Source organism: Miscanthus floridulus, chromosome 3, assembly GCF_019320115.1.
Source record: "Miscanthus floridulus cultivar M001 chromosome 3, ASM1932011v1, whole genome shotgun sequence".
NCBI lineage: Eukaryota > Viridiplantae > Streptophyta > Magnoliopsida > Poales > Poaceae > Miscanthus > Miscanthus floridulus.
This window is the reverse complement of record NC_089582.1, coordinates 33,212,307-33,231,254: the sequence shown is the minus strand read 5'-3', so window position 1 is coordinate 33,231,254 and position 18,948 is coordinate 33,212,307. Positions and strand designations below refer to the sequence as shown.

The following is an 18,948-nucleotide window of genomic DNA, read 5'->3' as shown; positions in this document are numbered from 1 at the left end:
ATCCAAGGAAACAAACCCCGGGCTATGACTCGAGGACTATCGGATTGCCTACCAGGCCGGTGGCATGAATAGTGATAGCAATCTCCCCCTGTTCCTCACCGACTCGGCGCAAACATGGCTAGAGCACCTTCCATCCAATCGTATCCACAGTTGGGCGGACTTGAAGGAGATCTTTGTGGTCAACTTCTAGGGCACCTACACGCACCCTAGGAACCCATGGGACCTCAAAAACTGCGGGCATAAGTCCGAAGAATCTCTTTGTGAGTATATCCGATGCTTCTCCTAGCAGTGTAACGAACTGCCCAACGTCGCCGATGCTGACGTCATAGGAGCCTTCCTGTCTGGGACCACATATGAGTGCCTGGTTCACAAGCTAGGATGCAAGGGCCTGTGAACCACCAAGGAGCTCCTCGACATCACCACCAGCCACGCCTCGGGCGAGGAAGCGGTCGAAGCGATCAAGGGCAAGGTAAAGCGGGATGAGGATGCCGGTGAGGGCGCCTCCAGCCGCCCCACCAAGAAGAAGAATAAGTAGCGGCATGAGAGCTCACTCGTTGCCATTGCCAATAGCAAGGGGGGCGAAAGCCCGCCGAGGGCACCCCCGACCACTTCGAGAAGCTACTCAAAGGGCCATGCCTTCTCCGTCAAGCACCTATACAAGGTTTGCGCCCTCATGAAGTGGTTCCTATCTAGAGCCTAAGGATGAACCCCAGCCAGGCCACCAGCTACACACCCTTCTTCACGGTCTATGGTTCCGAGGCCATCCTCCCGACCGACCTCAACTACGGAGCGCTGAGGGTCAGGGCATACGACGAGCAGGGAGCCGAGACATCCCTTGAGGACGCAATGGATCTGCTCGATGAGGCACGTGACGCTGCCCTCCTCCACTTAGCTAAGTACTAGTAGGCTTTGCACCGATACCACAGCCATCGAGTGCAGGATCGGGCCTTCAACGTCGAGGACCTAGTGCTCTGCCTCGTCTAGAGCAACAAGAACCACCACAAGCTCTCTTCACCATGGGAGGGACCGTACATCGTCGTGGAGGTGCTCCGACCAGGCACCTATAAGCTTAAGACCATCGACGGCAAAGTCTTCATCAATGCATGGAACATCGAACAACTATGTCGCTTTTACCCCTAATCCATGCATGTACTTACGAAAATTAAGGATGTTGTTTCGGAAATGAAAAACGATTTCTTTTATTGGTTTTGCTACCGCCTCCTCGATCTTTAGTGATGCCTGACCCTAGTGACAACAAGGGGTTAGGACTCACTCGAGAGCTGATAAGAGTATATATATACCTATTCAGAAATAACCGCTTTACCCGACCCTTTCTCATGTTAAGAATCTAGAGGCAAGGTTTGCGGGAACAAACGCTGAGTAAAACTGGTCGGACTGCAAGAAACATATGCCCCAGCGGCTACGGCACTCTTGCTCACCAGCATGATCAGAGTTTTTCGCCCACACCTCTAGCTCTACAGTCTTAACAACAGAAAGGGTCGAAACGCATTAACCTTTTTTAGCGATGCCCGACCCTTTCTCATGTTAAGAATCTAGAGGCAAGGTTTGTAGGAGCAAACGCTGAGTAAAACTGGTCAGACTGCAAGAAACCTATGCCCCAACGGCTACGGCACTCTTGCTTGCCATCGTGATTAGAGTTTTTCACCCGCACCTCGAGCTCCACGGTCTTAACAACAGAAAGGGTCGGAATGCATTAACATTTTTACACATAAAAAAGGGAAAAAGAACAAGTTTGTTTAAATGAAACAAAAGGACTAAGAAATTGTCTGCTTATGCACCGCCTTACTTATCTAACTAACTAACCCCTCGGAGGGATGATTTTGTCTTCTATCTTGGCATAAAGGTCATGCGCTAGGGGAGGCTGCTATTTATAGGGCGGAGCAGGGTGAGAAGGCAAACTATCCACCTAGATTCACATGCCCGATGTGCCACATCACATCACCTCCCTTCGAAGATCATCCACATGCTATCTCTAGCCACACCCTCGAAGGACACGCCGGATGATAGTTCGCCCGGTCGATGGGCCAAGAACCATCACAGGTAAGTAGGGATACGGAGCTGAAAATGCTCCCATGGCCCATTCAGGCCTAGGAGTTCGAAGGTTGACCCACCGATGGGTTCACAACCGCTCCAGAGCACCTTTAGAGTGAGGGGTGGAAAGGGACAGGTCCGCTAGCGACCAGTACCTGGGCGCATGAGCGCCACGGGCATCCCGACCCACGTTCGAGTCTCGGCCGGATACAATCCATGGTTTTTCCTTGAAGAAAGGCAGAGAGCCCTTGGGACTGGTCGAATGGACCCAGGAACTATATGGATTGACTGCTGAGAATCTGGAGTCGGTCACTAGCTGATCCAAGCCAGACCCCCATGAACGGGATGCCGGGGCCCCACTCGGACTAGCTCGTTAACAACTCACCGAGCACCATGTTTCATCCATCGAGGAAAAACGTGGCATGACTCAGCCCCTCTGTTTTATCAAAAAAAATGCTTGAGGGATGATGATCACAAAGATGAGCTGACCCCTTGATCAGACCCCTGCAATGCGCGAGGGCTCGAGGGTAGTTGGACTCACAAGGAGACCGAATACACGGTCGCAGGACGATGGCTCGGATCCTAGGGAAGGGTCAGAATCAAGAGAAATCTTTTCCAATCCCCCAAATCCTACGATCACATACCCCCAAGAAGTCTGATCATGACAAAAAGGGAATCGCCATCCTACCAGGACACGCCGCGGGCTACAAAAGAAGGCCAAGGCCCTCAGAGTCCTCCTGTCTAGAAAAGCCTCCAAAGGAGTATTCTACTCCTCCGCAGGCTTAGGGGATACACCCACCAGGTGCGCTCGTGTGCACCCACTGGCAAGTCAAAAAATCCCCAAGGCGATTCTACCTGAATCGCCTGGGGGCTCAGGGGCTACTGTTAGGGACCAATATTAGGGTACCCAAAGAGGAGGAGCTAATGGTCATCAACATTGATTCACCCAAGCAATGTGATTTACCTCGGTCTAGGACTCCGTCAGGAGCGGCACGACGGCTTCCGTCGTGTCCAGCCTGCTCATGCTGAGAACCTTCAATCAAAGACAGGCAATACAAATCAGCAGACGAGAGGATGGTAAGCCAGACAGCATGGAACAGAGGAACGGTGGTGGTGGTGAGCGAACCTTCACTTGCAGCTGGAGAAATTTGACGTATTCGATGATCTCTTCAAGCATGGATGCCTTGTCAGTCTGCACAAGATAAACGCAGGTTTCAGAAACTGATGTACTACAATTGACTGTTCTTTGACAAGAAATAGTCGAAGAGGATGCAATCGAGTACCCTGTTGGAGTTTGGAACGAGCTCCTGTAAGTTCTTCAGTTGAAACCTTTTTCTGGCAAAAAAAACATTTATCCACTTGAATCTTCAGCATGGAATGGATTTTGTTACTTTTAACTTCGATTATTTTTTCCCTTCTAGCTTCTATTATTTCATCACACTTCCAAGTGCATTTTTATATATCAGTTTCCGTATTAACATTTACTGTTGTTATTATTTTTGTATTCATCCTATAGAAGGAAAGGGACATAGGTTAAGAATTTGCAAATTGACAGATCCAGAAGAGAAATGACATGAATTCCAGAAGAGAAATGACAGATCCAGAAGAGAAATGACAGATCCAGAAGAGAAATGACATGAATTTGCAAATGGATTAACTAGTTGCACAATACTATAGCTAATGCATCTTTTCTGTTTAGTAAGTGAAAATAAAAGAAATGCTTGAAAATTAAAGTACAAAAATGGAAGGTTAAGATAATTATAAAGCATATTACGTTATGATTCACTATCTTATTTGATACCTCCTGCCGAAACATAATAAAAGAAACACGAGTCATAATCTAGTAGATTTATTGATCAATTCAACAGTTCATCCCAAATATATAAAAAAAGGACAATTTTCCTTAGCATACAGGTGATGAACTATCAATTCACTATCTGCAGTGGTAGTAACTTGGCAGCTAACTTCCAGATGTCAAACTACAAACCTAAGTACAGCAGCATGAACACTAGACTGCATATGAACTTATGGATTCTTTTCAAATATGAACTTATGGATACAATTTTCATAATCTGTGAGTCAAGTATCAATGTCAAAGCTTGGATTTGCAGGGTTACCTAAGTTCCTATTTACACACTAAAAATTCACTAACAGAACACTAGCAATATACTAGTAAAGATCTTTTACCCTTCCTGGCAACGCTATGATATGCTCAAGGCCTCAAGTATTTGACGCAATTCATTATTTAATTACAGATTACCTTCAACTTTTCTACTATAAAAACATTGTGCATCTTTAAAGAAAGGGATTAAGATAAAACTTACACCAAGAAGGGTGACCAAAATGCGAGCACCACTGCACCCAAGAGGATGCCCTAAAGATACAGCTCCTCCATGAACGTTAATCTTTTCCTGCAACCACATGCGTTGTTAGTACAGAACTTTATTATCATGCTATTAAATGCTGCTGTTGCCTATAGCAAACTACTACTACAAAAGAATCAAGGTGCATTTTCTGAAAATGACATTTTAGCCTTTTAAATTCACACACAAGAAATGTTATTATCATGCTATTAAATCCTGCAGCTGCATAGCAAACTACAAAAAAAATCAAGGTACATTTTCTGAAAATGACATTTTTAGCCTTTTAAATTTACACACAAGAAATGACAGCTCAATATTGGTAGCACTTACCGAAGGAATCCCAAGAAGCTTTTGATTTGCAAGTGCAACAGCCTGTACTCGAAGTAAAAATAGATATTATTACAAAAAACAATTATTCAGTGAAAGAAACTCTCAGTAGTCAGCACATACCGAAAATGCTTCATTAATCTCATAAAAATCAACATGGGATGACTCTAATCCAGCCTTTGGTATCGCAAGTGCTGGGGTGGTTGTAAAGAGTTCCGGAGCCTGTATAAACAACATTCATGGTTACAAAATAAAATTCTAGAATACAATTTTAATAGTTGAGAAACTTTTATGTACAAAATAGTAACATAAAACTGTCCGAGAAAATAAACTCCCAATATCCTTGAACATTTAGATCACAATGTAAATATCAAGACAAAACAAACTCTACTCTCAAGTGAGATAACTGTTACTGTAGCTTACTTGAGCTGCATCTGCATATCCTCTGATCCTTGCAAGGACTTGCAGGCCAAGCTCTTGAGCTTTCTGCCCACTCACCAAAACTAATGCAGCAGCCCCATCACTGATCCATATAAAAGCAAATTAGATATGATCGATTGTAGCTACACAAGTGGATAGTAGGCAGTACACAATGGACAGTACCAGTCAATGGAAAAAATAGCAAGTGCAAAGTGAGATCAAAGAATTTTGAAGACAACCACTACGTAAAAAACGATTTTTAGCAACGGTTCGATTTTTTTGGTACGGGCGGTCGGTGATGGAGCCGCCCCTACAGTGGCATGCTCGGGTGCCCAGACACCAGCCGCCCCTACAAATGGAACAACAGGGGCGGCTGGTGTTACGAGCCGCCCCTACAAATGGGGTCTGATTTGTAGGGGCGGCTCAATCACCAGCCGCCCCTGGAAATGCTATTTGTAGGGGCGGCTGGTGATTGAGCCGCCCCTACAAATGGCCCCGTATTTATAGCTCCGATTTGTAGGGGTGGCTCAATCACCAGCCGCCCCTACAAATGCCCCCCATATAAAACATATGCAGCACATTTTTTCTCCTCGGGTCACTCACTCCAACCCGTGAAAAAAAGGTGGGGAGGCCTTGGGCACCTCACAAAAATTGCTCTACTAAGGGGGGAAGGTTTTGGTCTCAAATCGTTTGGTGGAGAGGTTGTAGAAGGTAAGAAAATGCTATTCCATACTTTTTTTTAAGTTTTAATGGTTGGTTAGTGAGTAATTAGAGTTTTGTTTTTCTCTCTCTTCTATGGTGCTTGAGCTACTTATGAAGCAAATTAGACCCAAGTTTTAAATGTACTAGGGTAATTAGGGAGGGGAACAAGATCATACCCTTATTTGGTCCATGTTTCTTGATTTTAGTGAACAATTAGTTAGTTTTATGGATGTTTTATGTGCATGTGGATCTAGATCTAGGGTTTAGTTTTTTTATTAATTTCGTTTTTGTAAATTTATGTTTGATGAAATTGGACTAGGGTTTGTATGGAAGATATTGGGTAAAGTATAATTGTTGCTAATTGTTGTCTTTGAAATTGTTTACTGTAATCAATAATTATGTATTTTAATTATTTATGGATAAATGGGCCATTAATTAATTTTCCTTTACCATGGTGTGTTTGTATGCTTCATGTAATTATATTAGATTTATATTCATATATATCTGAAGTATACACAATTATTCTCAAGTAATTATTAATTTGTTTCATTTTTATATATATCTGAATAAGTAGTCTTTTAATGTTTGTTTTGTTGTTGTTGTAAAAGATGGAGTATAGGAACTCTTGGATGTATGGTTCGTTAAGGTTCAAGGCAGGTTTCCGTGAAGAGGTGGATAAATTTATTGAAGCCGCAAAGAAGCATGCAACGACATTGAAAGAGAATAAGGATACAATTATTTGCCTATATAAAGATTGCAAGAACCGTATGGCATGGACAGATATGACTATCATCAGATCACATTTGATTATGCGAGGATTTGTTGAGGACTACACAGTGTGGATTCATCATGGTAAAACGGTTATTGTTAACGACGAGGATGAGGAGGAATACGACGACGAAACCATAGAATCCCTGTCCCAATATTCAGCAGAGCTTGATGCACGAATGGATTTCGAGTTTGGCAATGAACAAGGTGGTGATGCTGGTGGTTGGGATGGTAACGACGAAGGTGGTGCCAATAATGATGGTGGAGCACGTGTCAGGGATGAAGATGATTTGGAGGACATGATTCGAGCCCTTGGACTAGAGATTTTACTAAATAGCCCGAAAGGTCTAGAAAATTTGGAAAGGGTGACAAAAGCATCGAAGGAGACTGTGTATGGTGTTGAAAAGGGTTGTCCGACACATTGGACATTGCTACATTTTGTGCTTGAGCTGCTCATCCTGAAGGCTAAGTACGGCTGGTCAGACTATAGTTTCAATGATCTATTGCATCTCCTGTCATGGGTGCTGCCACAACCAAACTCAGTTCCCACCAACACATACCAAGCAAAGAAGGTCATAAGTCCATTGACAATGGCGGTTGAAAAAATCCATGCATGCCCCAACCACTGTATACTTTTTCATGGCGAAACATTCAAGTCACTAGATAAATGTCCTCGGTGTGGGGCTAGCCGGTACAAGAACAATGACCTTTATGGTGGGGACGAAGCCTCCATGGGGAAAAAGAGGAATAAGAAGGTTACAAAAAAGGTGGTACAAGAATCTCAGCCCCCAGAGAACACTCCATTAGGCAACGATGCAAAGCAGAGAAGAATTCCTGCCTTGGTAACGTGGTACCTGCCAGTGACCAACCGCTTGAGACGTATCTTCCTAAACCCTAAAGAAGCCGCACTCATGACATGGTTGGATGATGAGCGCAAGGTGGATGATGATAAGATTGCACACCCGGCTGATTGTAGTCAGTGGCAAAGGTTTGATGAGAAGCATAAAGAATTCAGCGATGACCCAAGGAATGTACGGTTTGGCTTGAGCACCGATGGAATGAATCCCTTCAATGAGAGGATGAGCGACCACAGCACATGGCCAGTGATCTTGACCATGTACAACGTCCCAACATGGTTGTGTCAGAAGAGAAAGTACCTTCTCCTCACTATTCTTATTTCTGGCCCTAAACAACCAGGCATTGATATAGACGTGTTCCTCGAGCCTTTGATGCAAGAAATGGAGAGGCTATGGAGGCATGGGGAGTAGATGTACGAAGCATTCCGAAAGGAGGACTTCATATGTAGAGCAATAATATTTGTTACTACCAATGATTACCCCGCGCTGTTTGCTTTGTCTGGACAGATCAAAGGGAAGATGGGATGCTTGGTTTGCTTGGATGGTACTACATGGGTGTACCTGGATGCATCCAAGAAGATAGTTTACCTAAGGAACCGATGCTTCTTAAAGACAAGTCATAAGTACCGTAGCAAATTGTTCTTTAGATTTTATGACAACGCCCCGGAGATTGAACCCCCTCTGGAGAGACGTCATAACGGAGAACACGTGTACAGAATGGTGAAAAACATACGCGTCATCTATGAAAAGAAGAATCCGGATGGGACGAACAGAGATAGAAGCACACCTCCTGTCGAAGGAGTACCTTTCAAGAAATAATCGATCTTCTTTTAGTATCTGCCTTATTGGCCATACTTGGAGGTCCCCCATGCCATTGATGCTATGCACGTGTAGAAGAATGTCTTTGAGAGTCTCATTGCTACCTTGATGGACACAGGCAAGTCAAAGGATGGTCTGAAAGCACGGAAAGACATGGTGCAGCTAAACGTGATGCCACAGCTTCACCAGGTACCTAAGGCTAATGGAAAATACACTCTGCCCGCGGCATGCTTCAACCTAACACCAGACGAGAAGAGAGCTATATGCACTTTCCTGAGGGGGATCAAAGTCCTGACTGGGTTTTCAGCAAATGTGAAGAAGCTAGTGTCGATGAAGGACTTGTCAATAACACACTGCAAGGCTCACGATTGCCATGTGATGCTGATAGTGTTTCTACCTATTGCAATCAGGGCTATAAAGCTAGAGTTCTTGAAAATGGCCATCACCCGCATGTGCTACTTCTTTTCGAAGATCTCACAGAAGACGATTGGCAAGCAAGAGCTGAGTGACCTACATGAATTTGTGGTGGAGACACAAAATCAACTAGAGATGTGTTTACCTCCTACTTTTTTTGATATAATGCCACATCTCATGATTCACATGGTTCATCAGATACAGGCGCTGGGCCCTTGCTACTTGCATGAAATGTGGTCCTATGAGCGGTTCATGTCGGTTCTAAGTCGATACGTGCATAATCGAGCATACCCAGAGGGCTCCATGATAGAGGGTTACAGTACTAAAGAAGTTGCCGAGTGCTATCAAGAGTACCTAAAAGTATAGAAAGGGATTGGTAAACCTGATTCTTGTCACAAGGGTAGGCTGGCTGGGAAGGGCACCAGTGGTAGAAAAGTGTTCATCGACCATGATTACAAAGAGGTGAGTCGGGCGCATTATAGTGTCTTGCAGAGTACACAACTGACGCAACCGTACATTGATGAACACTTGGCTATCATTATGGCGGAGAGAAATAGCCGTTCGGATGATTGGGTCATGAAACAACACAAGCAACGACTAACTACATGGTTGAAGGACCAAAACATACCGTCTGGAGAAACCATAGACTCTATTACCATCAGTAGGTTAGCGGAGGGGCCATCGAGACAAGTGACATCTTGGAATGCTTATGACATCAATGGGTATACTATACCCACGCAAAGGATAGTAAATATGTGAACCAAAACAGCGGCGTTCGAATAGAGGCTATCGATGGATTGAGGCGAAAGATCCAATACTTTGGCATCAATGAAGAGATATGGGAACTTGACTATGGAAGGGATATAACGGTGGCCCTGTTTCGATGCCACTGGATCAAACAACACCAACTGAACGAGATCAGATTGAGAGTCCTAGACCACGAAAATCTAGGCTACCAAGATGACCCTTGGGTGCTCGCTTCACGTGTCGCACAAGTTTTCTATATGTCTGACCCACAAAGTAACCTCCCCCTAAAGAAGAAGACAAAGCACGTGGTTGCCTCCGAAAAATAGCACATTATTGGAGTTGATGGCGTGGACGATGTTGAAGCTTACAATAACTACGATGAGATATCACTATTCACAGACTTTCCTAAAAAGTCCAGTCTTGTGGAAAAGAACCTCCCCAAAGACATAATGCCATGGGAATGAAAAGGTGTCAAGGGGAAAGTCGTTACAGCGGGCTAGCTAGTTGTTGAACGTGTAGTGTTTGTGTAAGTGTGTGTTTGTAAGACTTCATTTATGCATGCGTGTGAGACTATATATTTATGTACGTGTTTAAGACTACATATTTTTGTATGTGTGTGAGACTACATTTTATGCATGTGTGTGAGACTACCACTCTATTACTACTAAAACTTTATGAAATCACTTAACACTTTATGAAATGAAGAAATGACCAAAATAAAAGTAGAAGATCTTGATGAGTTATACAACTTTTATATTCATCACCTTTACAGCTGAAATCATTTAGTGTTTGAAAATCAGGTTTGAAGTTGTCATTTTCTGAAATTTAAAATTTGAATTGTTCAAAATTAGTGACAAAGTTAGTGTGTTGATTTGGTCATTCTTTTCATTTGACAAAGTTTGAGCACTTCAAATTTTTAAATTTAAAAAAAATGATAAGTTCGAACGAGATTTTCAACCATTAAATGATTTAAGCTGAAAAGTGATGAATACCAAAGTTGTATAACTCATCAAGATCTACAACTTTTATTTTGATCATTTCTTCATCTGACAAAGTGATAGTAAACATTGTTCACAAATCAACATGTTTCTCGTATAGTTCATGAAACTATGAGTCATATGTAAATTTATGAACAATGTTTACTAATACTTTGTCACATGAAGAAGTGACCAAAATAAAAGTTGTAGGTAGTGAGGATTTCAACAACTTTTATGTTCACGACTTTTATTGTTGAAATCATTTAAGGTTTTAAAATCTTGTTTGAAGTTGCCAATTATTAAAATTCAAAATTTCAACTGTTCAAATGTGGTCAAATGAACATATGATCAAAATAAAAGTTGTATATATTGATGAGTTCTACAACTTTGGTATTCATGAGTTTTTCATCTGAAATCATTTACTCTTTCAAAATATTGTTTAAAGTTGAAATTGTTTGAATTTTAAAATTTGAATCGTTCAAACAAAGTCACATGACAAGATGACCAAAATAAAAGTTGTACATGTTGATGAGTTATACAACTTTTATGTTTACAATATTTTCATTTTATTTCATTTAATGTCATAAAATTGTAGTCGAAGTTTTAAAATCCAAAATTTTAATTTTTGTTTTTTTGTTTTCTATATTGTTTTGACCACAATTATTTTTATATATTTCTTCATATATAGAATAATACAAAATATTATATTTGTGCATATACACAATTTTTTTAAATTATTTTGTGTTTTTATGATATAAAAAATATAGAATTTATTATTTAAAAAATAGAAACTATTTGTAGGGGCGGCTGGATCAGGAACCGCCCCTACAAATGCATTTGTAGGGGCGGCTGGATCAGGAACCGCCCCTAAAAATGCATTTGTAGGGGCGGCTGGATCAGAAACCGCCGCTACAAATCATCCCGTCTATAAAACAGAGGGCGCACGGGTGTCGTCTTCATTTGGGCGCTCTCTTCTCCTCCGACGCCGTCAGGCTGCCCCGCCGACGCCGGCCCGCGCCCCTTCCCCACACCCGCGCGCCCCATCTTCGCGCATCTCCCCGCACCCGCGCCCCCTTGCCCCCTCCCGCGCCCCTCCCGCGCACCCGCCCTAGGGTTTCTAGAGGAGCGGCGACGCCACCGGTGAGCGAGGAACCTTCAGCCTCCAGCGGTCCCGCACTCGGCCCCCGGCGCCAGCCCCCATCTCTGCGCATCTCCCCGCACCCACGCCCCCTCGCCCCCTCCCGCGCACCCGCCCTAGGGTTTCCAGAGGAGCGGACGCCGTTGGCGAGCGAGGAGCCTTCAACCTCCTGTGGTCCCACACCCGGCCCCCAGCGCCCGCCCCCGCGCGTCGACGACGCAGGCTCCCGGCGCCCCGCGCCTGGCCCTCGGCGTCCCGCCCCCGCACGCCGACGACGCATCGTCGGTGGTTGACGGCCGTCTTCAACCTTTGCGCATCGTCGACACGTCGTCTCCAGCCTCCACTAGTCTCCGCCACATCTCGATCTACAAGGACGGTAGGTGCTCATTTTCCTCACCCTTTCTCTCCCTCTTCTCTATTGCGTGCATACAAGGACGCCTCTAGTAGGCCTTGTTTTTGTTTGTCTCGACAGTAACCACGACATGTTTGTGATAGCCTGCTATTTTTTATGTATAATTTAAATTTGTTTTAAATCTTTTAGTGATGCAAGCCTTTATAAATTAGTCAAAAATAACATGACTCACCATCACTAAAAGGCAGCTTGCATTTGTTGCAATCCCTAGAACTTATGCTATGTGTTTAGCTGAAACCACATAACTTAAGCTCTGTAAGTGTTTGATGAGAAACTAGATATTCATTTCCAATTTCAGTTTAGCACTGTATGTGTTTACAGTATTGTTTAGCACTGCTCGGCCATTTCAGTTTCGAATACATGCATCTTGGTGCAATCTATCGCGCTTGCTTCTTGTTAAACCTCTCGGTTCGTTGTGTCCAGTTAATTGATTGATGCTTGAGAGAGAAAGGAGCGACGCCTGATTTCGCTACCTTAATTTGAATTGGTACATATCTTTATCTTTATATCTAGCTGTTTGGCCAATTAGAAGTGATTGAAAATGTCAAAATCTGCTGCCAATTTGTGGTCCAATGCTAATTTGCTGCTACTACTACTACTCCTCCTACCACTCCTCCTCCTACTACTCCTCCTACTACTCCTCCTCTTACTACTCCTACTACTCCTCTTACTACTCCTACTACTCCTAGTTGGCAGCCCTCCAAAAGTTCCTAGCAGCCAAGGTTCCACTGCAGCCACAACCCCAGTCGATCGCATACGGGAACCAACTAGTTGCACCTTGGTGTTTCTCAGCGGCCGGCAGAACACTATGATGGAGGTGGCAACGGGTGTGGCACATCCTCCCGGTGGCTTACACCACAATAATAAGATACCTCCGGACTACACTAGGGTCGAGGTGCATACAGTGAAGCCTGAGTTCATGTAGTGGAGGATAGACTACGCAACTCCCGAGGGGCTGGTGTTACTCGGAGACGTTATGGGGCAGTTCATCCTCTGGCACAAATGGGACATTATATTGACTGCTTCTTTGCCGCCTCCCCCTCTCCCAAATTTGGAGCGAGTTGTTGAGGTCGAGGAGATATTTTCATCGTCTCGTGACACCCACATTCCTGAGATGCCACATTCTTCCCCGCCTCCTAGCGAGCATGTGCCTGATGAGATACCACAACCTTCTCCAGCTCATACCGAGCAAGTGCATCATGAGATACCACAGTCTTCTCAACAAGCACAGCCGATACATGAACAACGAGTGCCTCCTGAAGAAGCTACAGCACAAGAAGATGAGGACGTGCCTGAATGGGAACTTTGAAAGAAGCATCCAATCACCATAAGGCCAGTTTATGTTCCGATCAAAGACGTCTCGTCGGTGTCCAAGTGGTATTCCCATGACCAGTTCAAGCCTGAGAACCAAGTTAAAAAAGTCCCATCACGGGGTTCTGAGGAGGCCATCACTAGCAAACTCCACCAAATTGCAAAGCAGTATCCAAATGTTGATGCCATCAAATGGTCAAAGGATTGGCCGAAAACATATGAAAGAGGCAAGCACTTCCTACTAATCCGGGACATCCAGCGCCTACCACTTGGAATGAGAAGGTTCCATGATTGGTACTTACATGTTCTCCCAACGAGCATAGATATCATACAAGCATGCTTTCCCACCGGCACATTTGGAAGCCTAGCCAGGAAAATTGTCTTTGACTTCAATGACATGCAAACATGCTTTCACCTGGGAGAAATGGAGATGAATCTAATTCGCACGTGGTGCCTGTAAGTCCTTGTCCTCTCGATATGATATGAATGTAATCTTTGAATTTTGTTGTAACTAACCCACGCCGTGATTTGTAGAATGCAAGTGCACATTGTCAAACAAATGCCAAGTGTAAAAGTCAGGTATGTGGACCCTCAAGCTATAGCCCAAACAAATTTCAATTACCCTAAACGGTGGACACTTGATGCCAAAGAGCTAGCTGCTGCAAAGACTCTTCGGGAGAAAGAGCACATCCGTACGACGAAACTAAGGGAAGAGTCCCTTAAGGTTACGACATACATTGCCCTGGCTTTCAAAAATCTCCAACAACACTCTACTATATGGCTACCATACAACTTCGAGTAAGCTCAACTCTATACTTAAAGCTTTGTTCGATATATTTTATTCGATGCAAAAGAGCTTATCTAGTTCTATGATTAAATCCATGCAGCAACCACTGGATTTGTATAGCCGTCGATGTCGGGAGGAGCATGGCATGGGTCTTTGATTCATTAGATAAGGACCCGACGACATACAAAGACTTCATATCGATTCTCAAGACGTATACATATCGACAATCCTCATTAGCTTATATGTTTGTATACATACTTGTAACATTCACTTTTGGATACTAACAAGTTGTATTTGCTAAAATAATTTGAATAGGGCATTTAGGTTCTATGTCACTAATCATCATGGAAGGCATGATCCAGCAAGGAAGGAAAAGCTAGCTATAAAAACACTATGTGCGGTAAGTGTAACTTACTTCTTCAGTACTCCATTACATGGCTGTCAAAAGCATTACTTAACATTTTCATATGTAAAACACACAGTGCCCTAAGCAGAAGCCTGGGAGTGTACATTGTGGATACTATATATGTTCAATAATGAGTAACACCGGTGCCTACAGGAGACACTCCTTAAGGGTAAGTTTGAACATCTTCACCCGTAGTATAAAAACTTCATAAATGGTATGAAATACTAAACCGAAACTTGTTCTCTTGTAGTGGAGAGAAGAGAAAGGAATGAAAAGAGACCCATACAAGGATGACCAACTCTTAGAGCTCATCGGTGACCTTTGCAACTTCATATTGGACCAAATTGTACACGTCAGATGCGCCTACCATGATCGAGAGTCTGAGTTAGGTACAAATCCTCAGTACCAACACCTTCGTGAGACTGAAAGACTAGCTCTAGGACGTTGATAACAATGTGTATGTAATTTATATATTAATGATGGATTGTATATATTCTTGTGAATTGGACTTATAATTGTAGTTTATAGAATACTCTTGTGCTTGTAGTCGCAGTCGCGGGGCATTCGGCAACACGAACGTGGTTCGGAACGCTGGTCGCGGGGCGTTCGGCAACGCGAACGCGGTTCGGAATGTTGGTCGTGGGGCGTTCGGCAATGCGAATGCAGTTCGGAACGTTGGTCGTGGCACGTTCGGCAACGCAATTTTGAATTGTAAATTTGATTTTTTTTGCGGGAAAATGTACTGTAGGGGCGGTTCTAGATTGAATCGCCCCTATAAATACCTGTTTGTAGGGGCGGCTGGTAATACGAGCCGCCCCTACAAATCGATTTGTAGGGGCGGCTGGAAACACCAGCCGCCCCTATAAATCGATTTGTAGGGGTGGCCTGGGAACCGTCCCTACAAATGCATGATTTGTAGAGACCCTTGCGTAGGGGTGGCTGGGCAAACCGCCCCTACAAATGGTCTACAACCGCCCCTAAAAACCCTTTTTGACGTAGTGAACCAAGAAGAAATTATACACATAGACTGATTTTCCTTTGAATGGGCATAAGACATTACAAACACTTCTTTACTTTCTTATGTGATAATAAATCATTTACAAGAAGAAAAGTTACAATCTATTTAACAAATTAGAGCATACCAAGCCCCTAAAACATAATAGGAGTGCCAATTTATAAGAACAAACACAAGTCAAATATGGTATGCACAGGACAGCAACAAAAATAACAAAATGCAAGCATAATTTAAAGAAAGAAGTTAACTATCATCATAGCTAATCACAAGAATTATAATACAACTGAAGACAAACTTAAAAGGACTAAGTAACAATAATGTAAATGTCGAGAAGTTACCTTATACTAGAAGCATTTCTAGCTGTAACGGTACCACCATTCTCCTTGAAACTTGGGCGAAGTTTCTTCAGTTTTGCTGGGTCAAACTAAGAGACACAAGAAATTGCACGGCATAAGTGAAACAATCATTTGCACATGTCCCCATGTAAGGAGGCATGTTGCACCGTAGGAAGAATAATGAATCAAAGGGCACGCCAGTCTTATGTCTTTGCTGCATGAGAAAATTTACCTTATCCAGGCTTTCATCTTTCTCAATAAGTACAGGTGGTTTTCCTCTCCCAACGGGAACTTCAATCTGGTTGACAAAACATTGAACATAATATGGAAACCAAACAAAGCATATACTGTAATTTGAAGTCCTAGCAAAGTGAAAAAAAATCACCGGAACAATCTCCCATGCAAAAGCACCACTGTCACGAGCAGCAATTCCACGCTCATTGCTTTGGATAGCAAAAGCATCCTATGAGCAAGCAAGTAAAATCAATACACCAGAAATGGCAAATATATTGCACTGCAACATATACAAAAATACATATCATCAGATATGGGAAGATATTCCCAGGCAACTGATACAGGAATGTAGGGCCGTCCATGGCGCGTCCGCGCCGCCACGCCGCCGGGAAAGGAGGGGGCGCCGGATCCGGGGAGAGGGCGGCGGATCCGGCGAGGGGGGGCCGCCGGGGAAGGAGGGGTCTGCCGGGGAAGGAGGGGCTGTCGGGGAAAGGAGGGGGCACCGGATCCGCACCGCCACGCCGCCGGGAAAGGAGGGGGCACCGGATCTGGGGAGAGGGCGTCGGATCCGGCGAGGGGGCGGCGGATCCAGCGAGGAGGGGACGCTGGGGAAGGAGGGGAGGGGCCACCGGGGAAGGAGGGGGCACCGGCGGGGGGGGGGCGCGCTGGGGGCCGGGAGGAGAGGGGGCGCTTGGGGCCGGGAGGAGAGGGGAAGAGGCGGCGCCGACGGGGGGAGGGGGCGCTGGGGGCCGGGAGGAGATGGGGCGCTCCGGCGGCGGGAGGGGCGCTGGGGCCCGGGAGGAGAGGGGAAGAGGCGGCGCCGACGGGGGGAGGGGCGCTGGGGGCCGGGAGGAGATGGGGCGCTCCGGCGGCGGGAGGGGCGCTGGGGCCCGGGAGGAGAGGGGGCGGGAGCGCTGGGGGCCGGGAGGAGAGGGGAAGAGGGGGCGCTGGCGGGTGTTTGGGGGCGGCGGCTCTCGGGTTAGGGTTAGCACTTTTTGATTTTTTTATTTATTTTATTAATAACATTTTTCTGTGCGTGCATATATTTTTTCTGTGCGTTTTTAAAAAACCGTCAGAATAAATTGTATTTTTCTGTGAGTTTTTATTTTTCCGTGTGTCTATTGTCACGCACAGAAAAATGTTATAATTATTCTGTGGGTTTTCGTATTTTTCTGTCGGGATATTTTGAAACCCACAGAATAATCGTAATTTTTTCTGTGCGTACCGAAAAAAACGCACAGAAAAATTCGTCACCCACAGAAATATTCGAGTTTCCAGTAGTGATAGATATAGATATAGATATAGATATAGATATAGATATAGATATAGATATAGATAGATAGATAGATGAGCCACTAATTACCACCATGGCTTAATGTAGAAGAAACAATTAATTGAAGAATAAACAAAATCTTAAGCTCAAGGAAAAGACCAAAGACATCTGACAGTACTCACCACCCATCTCATGAGGAGCATAATAAGACTATAAACATGCATTCAGTATGGCAGTAACAGCATTAGGGCACATTAAGGCCGCCATCTGGGCAGTGTCGTATATAGTACTACTGGCTACAGCCAGTTTGTAACGGCATAAAAAAATCTGTGTGCTCCTCTATAGACCACCCAAGAATATCTGTGTGCTGCTACAACCTACGCATGTATATATGAAGGGTACCCCCACCAAGTCTCATCTGTATCTTCAGCCAGCGTAACACTCCATTCCATCTGAAGGATGGGTCTCTCCACCAAGCTTTTTGTGGTCCTCTTCCTGCTTCTCATTGGTTATACTGGTATGTCATGATGATAAACCCACCAAATGAATAGTTTGGAACCCGAAACGCTGCTTGTATTTTGAAGCCTTTCAAGATCGTTCGCCAAAAACAAAGTCATTCAACAAAATGTACATGAGTGTTGTTTTGTGTTTGTGTTTACAGAGATGCAGGGACCAGTGACTATGGCATTAGCGAGAAAGTGCCAGTCGAAGAGCTTCCACTTCAAGGGACCCTGCTCGAGAGACGCAAACTGTGCAACCGTTTGCCGGACAGAAGGTTTTACCGGTGGCAAGTGCAGAGGCCTACGCCACCGCTGCTTCTGTACCAAGGACTGCTAGTTGCCTCGCGTGCTGCGTGCATATGCATGTCCTGAACGGATCAGGAAAATATGTATGCGTTACCAAATGGCAGTAGCACATGAATGTAGTAAATAATGGGAACGAGTCTATTTTGGACATTGAACTGTTAAGAGCTTATGCCCGTACTTGGGTATTTATTAGAATATGAACTCTGAAGTGAAATATCTTTGTTCCTCGAACTATTAAAACTGGATAACTTAAGTACTCCACGCGTTGGGTCTGGGGTGATGCTATAAAAAGAGAGAGTATTCTGGCATCACTCTTTGAGTCTATGACAGTGCGACCACTGATGCTAGAGCTTAAAAAAATGGGAGCAAATCAAGCTGAGGAATCGATACCCACCGATTAAACAAGGGGTCCTCTACTCTGCTTCATTCGATACATTGCCTTATCTTTTTTACTATGTCATGGGACCCAACAGACAACAGTTGTGCCGATTTCCAAGTGGAAGGTCTTAGAGCATCTCCACCGGATGTCCATTTCCCTTCCTCTTAAAATCTAGTATAGAAGATTATCACGCACGAGGCGGAGCAATGGGTTCAGGCAGGTGCGAAGGACCTTGGTTGTTTGCTTTCCAATGTAATAACATCATAAACAAGATGTACACTATGGGGGCATGAACTTTAAGGGCTATCCATTGTAAGCCTCCGCTAGAGCTGAAGGCGCGTTGTAAACAACTATGTCTTTCCTAATACAAAGACGCACATACCCAATGGGCCACGATCTTAGGCGC

At 44.4% G+C, this 18,948-nt stretch overlaps 2 protein-coding genes across 2 annotated transcripts; one reads left to right on the top strand and one right to left on the bottom strand.

The window, feature by feature from the left end:
• Positions 1-3,022: 3,022 nt before the first annotated feature.
• LOC136543480 (acetyl-CoA acetyltransferase 1-like) lies at positions 3,023-16,446 on the bottom strand. The gene is made up of 10 exons (XM_066535916.1): positions 16,378-16,446; positions 16,236-16,313; positions 16,083-16,148; positions 15,854-15,939; positions 5,166-5,265; positions 4,866-4,964; positions 4,746-4,787; positions 4,377-4,463; positions 3,179-3,244; positions 3,023-3,085 (listed from the first exon to the last, which is right to left on the bottom strand). The coding sequence occupies exons 1-10, from the start codon at positions 16,444-16,446 to the stop codon at positions 3,023-3,025; spliced, it is 756 nt and encodes a 251-aa protein (XP_066392013.1).
• Positions 16,445-17,083, top strand: LOC136543479 (uncharacterized). Its single transcript, XM_066535915.1, has one exon. It carries the CDS (start codon positions 16,445-16,447, stop codon positions 17,081-17,083), a length of 639 nt encoding a protein of 212 aa, XP_066392012.1.
• The last annotated feature ends 1,865 nt before the right edge of the window (positions 17,084-18,948 follow it).

Coding starts and splice junctions, on each gene's coding strand:
- LOC136543479 (XM_066535915.1), top strand. CDS start 16,445: ATGGCGCGTCCGCGCCGCCACGCCGCCGGGAAAGGAGGGGGCGCCGGA.
- LOC136543480 (XM_066535916.1), bottom strand. CDS start 16,446: ATGGACGGCCCTACATTCCTGTATCAGTTGCCTGGGAATATCTTCCCA. Junction 4,788..4,865: donor AGATTAATGAAGCATTTTCG/GTATGTGCTGAC, acceptor CTTCGAGTACAG/GCTGTTGCACTTGCAAATCA. Junction 4,464..4,745: donor AGCTTCTTGGGATTCCTTCG/GTAAGTGCTACC, acceptor ATGTGGTTGCAG/GAAAAGATTAACGTTCATGG.